At 33.4% G+C, this 12,841-nt stretch overlaps 1 protein-coding gene across 1 annotated transcript in view; it reads right to left on the minus strand.

Moving 5' to 3' along the window:
- The window catches only part of LOC128176809 (uncharacterized), a 64,337-nt gene that overhangs the window by 1,311 nt on the left and 50,185 nt on the right, over positions 1-12,841 (minus strand). Inside the window, exons 38-47 of the mRNA XM_052843357.1 lie at positions 12,085-12,269; positions 11,151-11,836; positions 9,542-10,989; positions 7,102-7,367; positions 3,757-6,900; positions 3,361-3,663; positions 3,161-3,289; positions 2,890-3,034; positions 2,097-2,260; positions 436-521 (exon numbers count right to left, since the gene is read on the minus strand). Coding sequence (XP_052699317.1) covers positions 436-521; positions 2,097-2,260; positions 2,890-3,034; positions 3,161-3,289; positions 3,361-3,663; positions 3,757-6,900; positions 7,102-7,367; positions 9,542-10,989; positions 11,151-11,836; positions 12,085-12,269 — 6,556 coding nt within the window. The remainder of the gene's footprint in view (positions 1-435; positions 522-2,096; positions 2,261-2,889; positions 3,035-3,160; positions 3,290-3,360; positions 3,664-3,756; positions 6,901-7,101; positions 7,368-9,541; positions 10,990-11,150; positions 11,837-12,084; positions 12,270-12,841) is intronic.

Here is a 12,841-nt window from a genome sequence, read left to right on the forward strand (position 1 = left end):
TTGAGTTGGGGAACACTTTCTTTACTTTTCCATTGACCGTTGTTCCAATTGGCTAGTATTATCGAATCAGATCATTTCTATTATTATAAAACCCGGTAACTTTTGATTTTGTTTCACTGTGGGTCCGGCAATTTTGTACACCAACACCTTGCACTAGGTATTTATTGTATTAATTTATATAATGTATAACTTTTCTTAGTGTCTGCATTAAGAAAACTAAGATTATAATAAAGGTTAAATGTATTTGAATTACTGTGTATAAATTGTATAGATATTTACATGTGTTTATATTTATTTACAGAATCACCTTTTTGTACATATTAAAACATACTGAACAAAGAACCTTACCTTTATCATTTACTCGGTCACAATTCAATAATACTAATTTACCAATTATCATATAACTTTGCAGATCAAATTTCAATATTACACGACCTTAGATTTGTACACGTTTCCTTCAACTGTAGGTTTCGTAATATCTTTTCCACAGTCTTCTTCGACGTGACGCCATATTCCATACGCTGTAAAATTTAGCATAATATATACCGGTATTCGAAAGAACAATTATATATTTATGAATACTTACAAAAATTCAATAACTCTAAAAACTGAAAATTACCTTTCAGATGATCAAACTAATTCTATATGGTTTAATAGAAACCATTATTACCTAATCAAATGAATTTTGTTGTTTTATTACAAATAAAATATTTGCGTCTATTTTGAACTGCCGGTCAATAGACTGCGATCTATTAGACCGCCGGTCAATAGACTTCGATCTATTGGACCGCCGGTCAATAGACTGCGATCTATTGGACCGGCAACGTATTTCAGAACGCGGGTATGTTAATGTTACATCCTTTCTCAGGGAATGTATATTCCTTTACATAGACGCTGTTTTAGTACTTGGTGAAACCAAATTCAATGTTATCAAAATGGAGTATCAAATAATCAACAGTTTTAAAGCTTTATATAGGTAAAAGACTATTTAAAATCTAATGGGTTGAAGACTCACCCTTCTTTGTGTAAACTTATTTTAAATTGAGATGTTGTAATGCATGCAACAGGTTTTGTGCATGTAAAAGATGAAAAAAAAATATCTGAGTATATTGCATAATGGCACGAAAACCATCTGCAATATGCAAATTGTAAACTCCGAAAACTAAAAAAGGAATTAGGTAATAAAACAATTATTTAATGCTTGAACAGTCAATAGACCAGAATTTTTTCCCTTGGTGCAGGGAACAGCTCAGTATGATCTATTGCCCTCGGCCGTTAGCCTCGGGCAATAGATCATACTGAGCTGTTCCCTGCACCTCGGGAAAAATATTCTGGTCTATTGACTGCTCAAGCATTAAATAATTGTATAATATAAGATTTGGAGCTCATAAAATAGACTAAGGATATACACACATGTACATGAATATTGTAACTTTAACGTTTATATTAAGATCATTGTTTAAAGTCCGAAGTACTTATTTCAATGTATTACATTAGATGTAAATTATAATCAGCGTTTAAGCAGCCTCTCTTAATCACATACATCGCTTAATGTCATGCATTTAGTTAAGTGAAATCCTTCTCCGAGGCATTAAGGCGCATAAGGCTGTTATTTATCCCATGCTTCCGTGGTGCTAAGCGGATGAGAGTCATTGATTTCCCAAGGATGGAGCATCAGTCTTTACCAGGTTAAACCCCAGCGTATGATACATGTAGAACCCAATTCCAACTTGGTGGACTGAGACAATGAAGATAAAGTACTTTGTCTAAGAGCACACCATACAATATCGAGTGGCCAAGTACAGAGGAGCTTGAACCACCTACCTCAACGTAACTGGTCTAACGCCATGCATATAATATCTATATAAATATATTGTATGTTCATGTACATGTATATTCAGAAATGGTGTAAACTATTTATTAAATTGCGCTCACCCTAAGATAATCTCCGCAAAATATCTTATCCTTTCAATAGAATACGTTGACAGTATATATCAGCGAGAGATCAAATAATATAGTTTATAATCAACAACTCAATTATAAAATCAGGTTGACAATGACAATGACAATTAAAATTGTTGTTGTATAAAACATACCTTTGGTTTCGAAATTAAAGACAAAGCTGTCCCACACGAGGAGAGCTGGTACTGTATTATTATCAAAGTCCTGTGGATTTACTTTAATGTGTACACTAATCCATTCTACATCAATTTCCGGGGCAGGGGCAATGAAAAAGTTGATCCCAAGTGGAATTAAAATTCTACAGAATAAAATACATTGTGAAAATACGCGTCTATATGTTGTTGTTTTTTATGATTTATTCATAAGTGTAATTTGATTAAATGATTTATTTTAAGGCTGGTTTAAATTTTGAAAAAGAGTAAAATCTTTTTCAAATCATTAAATACATCATAACCTATATAGGTTGATATTTATTTTTGTCTATTAAGGAGGCTGTATGGTCAAATAAAATTACCCATCAGATCAACCTTGAAATTTCAAATATGATTTTATTGGTCATAAGTTCTTTGTTTGAAGAATTTTTTATAGTACAGATATAAACCATATATTGGTATATCAGCTTGAAAGATTAAATATCTTCTTTAAACAGAGCTATTCATCTAGAGAAGATTAATATAGTAAGAAATGGCCACGACCACCCCTCTTAGCAAACACTTATCTTTAATTATTTACTGTAAGAGAATCGTTGATATCTAAAAAGATATATTGCTTACCACTGAATTCCAAAGGATTAAAAATCGTATTATTCGGTTGTTCAAGCATAATTTTACAAACTTATAATTCAGGTTACTTCGTAAATCCGGAATATTTTCTCTTTCTTTTTCGCTCGTTGACAGCGAATTTAACAAGAATTTAAGCTTTAATTACCTATTCCGAATTTCTCGAGTTGATGACCACCTTGAAGTTAAAGGATTTATAATATACGGTTGATAATCAATAGATGCAGCTGTTCCATACTCGTTAGTAAGATCATGGTCGGATAATATCCCTAAGATGGCATCGATCACGTAACCTTTGAAGAAAAATATGAGAAATTTATCTTCATTCATATTTCAAACAGTTATATTTGTAATCATGTAACCATGAAGTAGTCGATGCATTGTTCATTCAATATGATGATAGTGATAATGATATTCACCTCTTAATTGAATAGCTACAACTTCGTTTCCGTTTATTTGACGTACTACTTCAAACTTAGCATCAGCACTCCATCCAATTATGATTGATCTGTTTTGTTCATTATGGATAACCAACTCTTTATCCTTTCCTGTTGAAAAAAGAGAATTATAAATAGAATGAATAGTTCTACTAACTTCAGGGTCCCCATAGATTACTTACTTTTGAAACATATATGTCGAGATGAGACATTCGCCTCTAAATTGGAATATCCAACAGCAATCAAAGAGAGATAAACACATCGTCCGGGTTCCATTAGAAACCGAAAATCGTCATGTGTTTTGTTCATCTCTGTTGGTAAAATGTTCCAAGTATTCGGAACTACTGCAATGAAAGATTCTTCTGTGTTGTTACTATCAAGCCACAATTCACCATCTAATACCTGTGCCATTCCTTTTCTAGTTAATCCAATGATAGTTGGTGGAATGATATCGGCACTTCCTTCGTAAGTGCCCATCTGCCACTCTGAAAAGTTTAAATATACATGTATATGATAGTTGCAATACCATTTTTGACACGTACAATCAAATATAAATGATAAGTTAAAGTTAAACTTACTATAAAACACTGTATCGTTTTGCTTGTTATTCCATTTAAGTCCAAATCTGGTCTGTGAGTCCATGAACACAAGACTTGTTTCATTTTTATACTCCGCTGAATGCATTATTTCTAAATCTATAGATGATACATTAGGCGGTGACAGAATTGTAGTAACGTTACAACTGTACACGGCTGAAAGACCGGCTCCGTTATACATCAAAATATTAACAAAATAAGTTGTTCTGTCGTCAAAATAGATGTTGTCGTCTAGGTCTATTCGAACTTTTGAAACAGATCCGATATATTTTTGTGCAAATTTGTTTTCATCTTCTCTATTGCCTATATCTTCCTTTCCAGTACCAACTTTGATAAATATTCTCTTAATTCCACTTATATTGTCATCACATGACCAGTAGGCACCCACTGTTTTGTTAGAACCTAATGTTTGGGTAGGTGTGTCCATTCCAGTAAACACAGGATCTACACATTCGACGTATTCACAAACGGGCGGCGTTAAATCAATAACAACAGGGTTGGTTATACTAGTTACTGGCTGACCAGCTAAATTTACCATTTGGACATTAACATAATACTGTGTCATATTTTGTATTTCAGTATGTACATTAGCATTTAATCTTTCGTTCGAAAGAATGGTTGGCGTCAAATTTAGACCGTCTATTTTAATTTTGATTATTTTAAATTCTTCAAACTTGTTATCAGAAAAAGAACAGTTGTCATCACAACTGAAATTACAATTTAAACTACATGGTGTACACATTATCTGGTTTAATTCAAATTCCCGGATATTACCAGGAGTATTAATATTGTCTGATACACCTGTCCATATTTCTGCAATTCCGCTTTCTCCGTCGTAAAAACCAGATCCGTATATGCAATCCATTGCTTTCTTTGAAGGAATTTTGAGATTTGAAAATGTTGCCTTTGATCGAAAAGGGTTTAAAGGATCTTTTAGCGGTTCCTGAAATTCATTGAAATTCCACGTATGGACAAAGATTGTTAAATTCTGTTCATCGATAATCAATCCATTTATATTGGCCTTTTCTACTCCGTCAATTGAAAATTTCAAATCCAAGATACTTTTACTATTAAAGGTTTTCTTTGCAATTTTTATACTATATTGAAGTTGTGAAACATAAGGGTTCTTTTTTATCTGAACCCATTTATGAACTTCCCCATACACACCCTTTGCCCAAAAGAGACAATCCCAATCAACGCTCCCTTGCTGCTGATCTCCTAATATTTGAAATCCAAATCCAAGAGCCATATCTCCATCGTATGTCGTTTCAGTATGATTAACAACAATAGGTACTGGAGGAGTTATTAATTCTGTTAATGTTAGAGGAGATGTAGTGTTCAACGTGTCCGAAAAAGTTTTATGCACGTTTTCTAATTGAGACATATTGAAGTTGACGAAGTCAGAGTATGTTGAATAAGGTGTAGGTCTAGTAAAGGTTTTCGGGAAAAATGGGTTTTCTTTGGAAGTTGAAATAATAACTGATGTGGAAATATTGTTTCCTTTAGCTGCTGATAACACTAAAACAAATGAACCCTCATGTAACTCTTCCATTGAGCGCGCGATTCCACTTTTTATCACTCCGGTTAGAGGGATGTTATATCCAATATAAAGAATGTAATTTTCGTTATCTTTATACACACTTTCTGGCGAGAAGTTTCCTGATAAAATAGACCAAGCAGAATCATCCCCAGAGGGAAATACAGTTCTAGTGTTATCACAATAGTATGCTTTTTCTGTCATTGCAATTGCCGTTAAGACTTCAATTGTTGATGTAGACGATTGATACAATGTTTCCTGAACCCAATCAATCCCGATTTTTGCAGATCCAGCATATGGTGCACTAGTGTCCAGTAACATTACTGAGCTATTGAATTGGGTTTTAAGGCCAGCGTTGTTACTTGCCGTGACAGCAATGAAATAGTAACGATGCGGTTGTAGTCCCAGATCTTTCATTTTAACTTTGGGATCTTTAAACGCCTCAATTTCTTCATGAACAGCTAATACATCTTTATTAAAAGTTGGACAGTTTAAGTATTCATATAAACGAAAAGAAATAATATTGATTTCACTTTCAGGGTCTTCCAATCCAAACAACTGTATTTCGATTTCATTTAAATCGGTCACATAGAACTGTTTCAATTTATTAATATCTCTTCCATTTATAATAAATCTAACTTTTCTGTCTACTGGTGGTGACATGTCAATGACAGTAGACTTGCTTTCGGAAGAAAAGCATCGTCCAGCTTCATCACTTGCAATCACAGTAATGTAGTAAGACACACCGTGATTGAGGGTTAAATTTTTAAGAGTTACATATGTATCAAGTCCAACCGTTACGTAATGTACAACATCAAATAAAGTAGTATAATGCTGAATATTTGTGCATGAGAACGTGGTATTACTTTGCGGAATATCGTCAGTAGATATAGTTAGGATATATTCTCTTATCCCAATATCTGATTTAAATTTTGTCCATGAAACAGATATTTCACTTTTACTGCTCTGAAATTCATTTACTTCTACGGTTCCTGGAATAATGTCTAAACGATATCCTACACGCAAACCATTTGAGTAACTTTCCTCAAAAGCTCCTGTAATACTGTATCCTCTTACGGTTACGTAATATAAAACAGCTTTTGGTGTCAAATTTAGACCTGTAAATGTGAAATTTTTGTTCAAACCGACATTTGTAAAATGATGGATGTTAGTTCTTGTTGTGTGGTCTTTTGTGTCATCTCCTACAGAAACTTCATAATGATGAATCTCCTGAGTAGGGTCATTCGATAGTTCATCGCCAAACGCATCCCAATTTGCTGAAATGACTGCTGTGGATTCTTGATAGTCAATATCATTGCTATCGAGTCCATCTCTGACAGATCCTTTAGTTGGCAATTGCATTTTAACTGTAATACCGTCTGAGACACCAACTTTTGTGCGATTCAAAGCATCTACGAGTTTGACTTTCACAAAATAACGCACATCATTTTTTAAATCCAGCTCGTCATTGTAAAAGAAAAAACCTTGCCCTGGTATATTTGTAAAATCCAATACTGTTTCTCCAGTTAGGTCCTCAACGGACCATTCCGATCTTATGACAGGGCAATTGTCAGAGTAGCGAAAGGAGCCTAGAAATAATCAAACGAATACTTTGGAATGAACATCAATTTTACCACAATAATGATCAAAACATCAACTTATTTAACCATATATTTAATTTATTTTTAACCTCCGCCTCACGCGTAAGGTTGTTTACTTATCTAAATTTACAGCGGAGTAAATAGAGAATTTCACATATAATACTATCGTGGTTTGGTACTCTTACTTGCCTTGAATAACATGAAAATCATTTTGGTAATCTGAATCCTTGACGTCGTTACCATCCCATACCTCAATGACGGGATCTGGACTAACTATTATTGGGTCTGATGTCACAACATTATGGAGTCCAACTTTGTTGTAGGCTCTAACTGTGGCAAAAATCTTGGTTCCGGCAGATACAACAATGTTATTAATAGTAACATATGTGTCCGTCAGCTCTTGAAAGTCTTCGATATCACGCAACCCTGGCTCACTTCCAAGACATATTTCCGCTCTTGAAATATTAATAATGCGTTGTTTCAAACATATTTTATAGAATAACAAAATGTTTAACTTGTATAACGCGCTGTTATTAGTTTCTGAAACAAGAGGCCATTGAACTTAACGTTCACCCGATTAAAATAGAAACACGTAACTAAACTAAACTAAAAAGATGACTATTCGGAAATATATTTTAAAGCAAGATAAAATTATTGATACATATAATTTATAAACGGAGCTATATGCTTTATAACGGTACAGGTCGCTTTTTGCATGATAAGGAATGTTTCGTGCATGATTTGGTTACCTAATGTTGTTAACGCTATTACGGTTATTAAATGGGATTAGTATCACCTAGATGATGCTATGGGTTTTTCGCTTAATATTTTTTTTCTCCGACCAGATTTGACCAGATATTTTGACACACACGGTTTTTTATATTCTATGGTGGCATATCTCTGCCCCTTGTGTGCAAGTTATTTTTCTATCAAATATGTCGACATGCAATATAAATGTTGACATGCAAGATAATTATGTCAACATGCAACATAATTATGTTGACATGCAAGATAAGAATTATACAAATCTCAAAAAATCTCAAATACCACCCACCTGTGACATCCAAGATGCTAGATGCTTCCTATTTATGTCGACATGCAACTTATTTATGATAAAATGCAAGATAAATATGCTGACATGCAACTTATTTATGTCAACATGCAACTTATTTATGTCGACATGTAACTTATTAATGTCAACATGCAACTTACTTATGTTGACATGCGATATAATTATGTTGACATGCAACTTAATTATGTTTACATGCGAGATAAATATGTTGACATGCAACTTATAAGTTTTTTATCAACATAACTAAGTCGCATGTCGACATAAATATGTTGCATGTCAATATATTTATCTTGCATGTTAGCATAAATAAGTTGCATGTCGACATAAAGAAGTGGCATGTCGACATAAAAAAGTTGCATGTTAACATAGATAAGTTGCATGTTGACATAACTATCTCGTATACTAAAATATGTATCTTGCATGTCGACATAATTAATAGAAAAATAACTTGCACACAAGGGGCAGAGATATGCCACAATACTATTCATTCATGTCATTAGATTTTTTTTAAAGGTCCCGCCATTCATGCTAGCCAGTGCAATAATATCATCCAAGTAATGATATGTAAACTAAATTGTGTCAATTAAAATGTAAAGTATTTAAGGTGGTATGGGACATCTGGTGATAATAATGTAGATAAAAGTACATTACACATGAGTAATCAAAATAATGTCACCGGTTTAGAATTTTTACGCTTTTTTCAATATTTTCCCAAAATATGCGTTTACATTTTTTTAGAACGGTAAAAATGCTAAAGGCCCCAGCGGGATTCGAATTCATGACAAACAAATTTGTAACCGGCTTTCTAACCTATTGCGCTACGCTCTTAGATAACATACTTTTAAAAGAAGTATATTTCGTTGTTTATATAAATAGGAATTTAATCGAAACAAGTCACAATATTGTGTCCCTTATCACCTTAACATAATTATACATTATATGCAATTAGTTTATATAACTTTTTTTCTCACAAACCCCCTTACTCGTTTGTAAACCCAATCATATGTATTATAAAATGTAAATTACAATGCGTTTAAAAATGTTGAACTATTCAACATGATATCTAGAAAATAATGCAATATACGCAATCAGTTTACAACAGTTTACTCGTTTAACCTTGTACATGTACTCTTTTTAGAACAACGTGCTTAAGTTGTTACAATAATAGCTAACTATGCCTTGGTATTATTAATATAGTATTACAAAAAATTACAATGTACATTCTTTGTACATAATTATCTTTTGTTATTAGATTCAAAGAAACATAAAACCCCGATAATAAAATTAAGAATTTTAAAACATCATGAAACTTATACTGTAAACTTATTTTACGTTAGAACGTAATTCCGCAAATCCGCTCAGCCTATTGTGTATCAAACTGCGAGAATATAAAATTGCGAGCATCAACTTTTTGTAAAAATATATTAACTGTCTGAAAAATAAAAGCGAGATTTTATAATCCGCGAGGGTTTTTTCTCGCGATTTAATGAGGATATTAATTCTTTGCGCTTAATTAGAAATCTACAGTAGAAAAAGGACTGAATACATGGTACATACCGAAATATACCAGATTCTTCGTCCTCCAAGACCGCTATTTTGACATCCACGTAAGTCCATGGCTGTTGACAAATCTGCTGAATGCGTTCTCTATAAGGATTTGTCCATGTCACAAATACAACGTTTTCAATTTTTGGTACTGATGAGTCTATTTTGATTTGGAACGTTTCCGTTAAAGACTGGTTCATGATATTTGTAACAGTTAAGGTAGCATACATTTTAGACAGATTCTCAAGTTTGGAAGAGTTTTTTACATCAATTATCCATGTATTTATATTGGAAGGTAATATTGTGTTTCTGATGATGTCATCCAAGAGTTCCCATGAACCAATACTAATTTTACTTTGCTTAAGCTTACTTTCTTCTTCTTTGAATATCCATGAACATTTTACAACAGAATGCTTTGCTGATACGATACTCGTGCAACTAAACATCTGAATAGATGGCGGAGAAATATCTGCAACGATAGGCAAAGATGTTTCTGTTGCAACAAACTCAACATGATCCATTGCATTAACCGTCACGAAATATGACTTTCCTGCTTTTGGGGAAAAGGCACCTGGCTCAAGTTGCGAGTTCAAAGAGAGTCGCAAAGGAAGAATATCACTTCCAAACGGCTGTGTTCCGACTGAGAAAGTAACATTCCTTAATGTAGAAAAATCATTAACACTCCATCTATACTCAAAGGAATCAGTATATGCTTGAAACAAACACTGGGAATCAGAATCAAAGAAATGTCCTATATTGTCCCATGGTAGAATATCTGATATCTTTGGAGGACTAAAATCCGTGGTTATTCCGTCAGAAGTCGATACGATATATTCTTCATGACATTTATGTCCTGTATTTGCCTTTACTGTTATGTAGTATTTTTGGTTTTCATGCAATTCAACGTGGGTTCGTGCTTTTCCATGAGTTTCATTGTGAACAAGTCCATATTCTGTATATTGATTTATGTCAGAAAAGTATGGTTGCGACCCGATTGCCCATTCATACTTAACTAAATTACAGGCTTCACTTTCAAATCCCTTGAAATGCATTGCAATACTAAACTTATCATTTGAACTGTCGTCGTCCTTATCTGGTTCACATCCATCGTAAACCACTCCAATTTTATTTTCTTTTGAAATTTTAATTGGCTTTGAAAATTTTGGGTTTGAAAAAATACCTGCTCCATTTTTAGCTTTGACGGCTACATAGTAAATAGCACCCGAATCAACAAATGCCAACATTTCGACTTTAATATCAGCAGACGTCTTTTTATTCATATCAATATAGCCATTGGTCAGACTAACATCCCCTTGACTTGTTCCAATACCGATAAAAAACTTCATAACATTACTCTCTGGGTCCTCACCCACCCAACTTACTTTCAAAGATTGTGTATTTGCATACTGAACAAATCCATTTTCAATTTCCTCATCTTCATCTAAAACTCCTATGTGGACCTTTAAAAGTAAAATAAAATGTTAGAAAACAGGGTTGCAAACAACATGTATTTGTATGCTCCTTTAATTCAATAATATTTGCAATCATAATCATAGTTTTACTTTGTAAATGAAAATAGAAAAAAGTACAAACCAGTTAATCTAAAAATATTCGATTTTACCTCAATCATTATAGGAGGTGTTGGGTCAATAGTTACACCATTTGATTCGTGAACTTTTGAAAGATGCGCATTGTTGATGGCTGTTACTTTAACTGAATATGTAGCGCCAGGTATCAGGCGTTCAATAAGATCAATGTCTATACGTTGTGACATGCTCTTTGGTGATATTTTAAGATACGTGGTTGTCTTTGGCCAAACTTTCTTTTTGATACCATGCATTAACTCAAAAACGGTATATCGATATTCCTTTATTCCTGATTCATTGTCCTGAAATTCCCAACGCAAATTAAGGAGGCTGTCATTTGTCTGATACCTCGCTCCATGTAAGTTGTCTAGAATCACTATTAAATTTGGAGGTGTGTGATCTATACTGAAACCGTCAGTACTAACAGCCACTGAAAGACCCGCTTTGTTGAAGCTTTCTACTTCAAAGTTTACTTTATCATTATGATCCAAACTTATAGAATGATCAACAAAACTTGTATTTTCTATGGGAACAAATTGTTTAACCTTCTTGTCGTTAACATAGACTGAAACAAGATATTTTTCAATTCCAGATTCTATGTCTGAAAAATTTCCCCACGAAACACTTTTAGTTGCTGTTTCAGATGAAAATAAAGTATTCTCTTTCAAGTCTGAGCCATCTACTGCATATCCTCTGGTCGGGGGTGTTGTATCTACGAGGACTAAAACGATAATAAGAAATATTTAAATATCTCAATGGGAATAGTTGTTGAACTAATAAGATATATTATTTATTCTATAGTGTTGTAGCACAGTATTTCTTCCCAGGAAAAATACAAGATATACACCCAAACTGATTGAGAGAGAAACCGTAGCAAAATTTGCGTTTTTATACCGAAAAGAAAAAAGAAAAACAGAAAAAGGTACTTAATAAACTTGTAATAAGCAAGGTAAATGATGTAAAGCTCACCTCCATTTGAAGAACTGTTTGAATCCTTAGAATTAAGAGCTGCGTTAAAGACAATCAAAGTCGAGTAATACTTTGTATTGTGTTTAAGAGTAATCTCAGCACATGAATGTATCGTAGTGTGTGGAAAATTACGAAACGTCATCACATTGTCTAATCCAGGTTTGGTACCAATTCCCCATCGAAAACTGAAATATTTGAAAATATAAATCGATCTTTTGGTAAAAATGATTTGAGATGTAAACAAACAGTTCAAGGTTCAATTTTATAACTTTATATGTACTCGTATTTTTTTAAAGACATACAGTACAGCTCACGAGTATCCCGACAAAAACACCGACCACCGTGTTTGAAAGTCCACGCTGAGCGTGGAAGTGTCGGTACCTTTGATCTATTGTTCTCTGTTACGGCCACGGAACGAGAAAAAACACGGTGCGACACGGTGCAACGCGATGCAACACGGACAATAACACGGTGTAACACGCGGTATTTACCTGTGAAAAAAGGTGGATTTTGGAATAAAACTTATAAAGAATAAAATATTTATTGATGTACGTAAGAGAATAAAAGAAAAAGACAAAGAAATAGAAATAAATAAAATTTTTAGGCACGCAATTTTCAGACGTATGTGATTGTTACGGTTGATTTTTGTTGATATTAAAAATCGATATCGCCCACATAAAGGTTTGATCAATTAAAACACTAACACTTTCTTTTCCTTTTTAACATTCAAATAAACGGTTCCATAAGTTTTTGTTTC

The sequence above is a fragment of the Crassostrea angulata genome, chromosome 3 (genome assembly GCF_025612915.1).
Source record: "Crassostrea angulata isolate pt1a10 chromosome 3, ASM2561291v2, whole genome shotgun sequence".
Taxonomy (NCBI): Eukaryota; Metazoa; Mollusca; class Bivalvia; order Ostreida; family Ostreidae; genus Magallana; species Magallana angulata.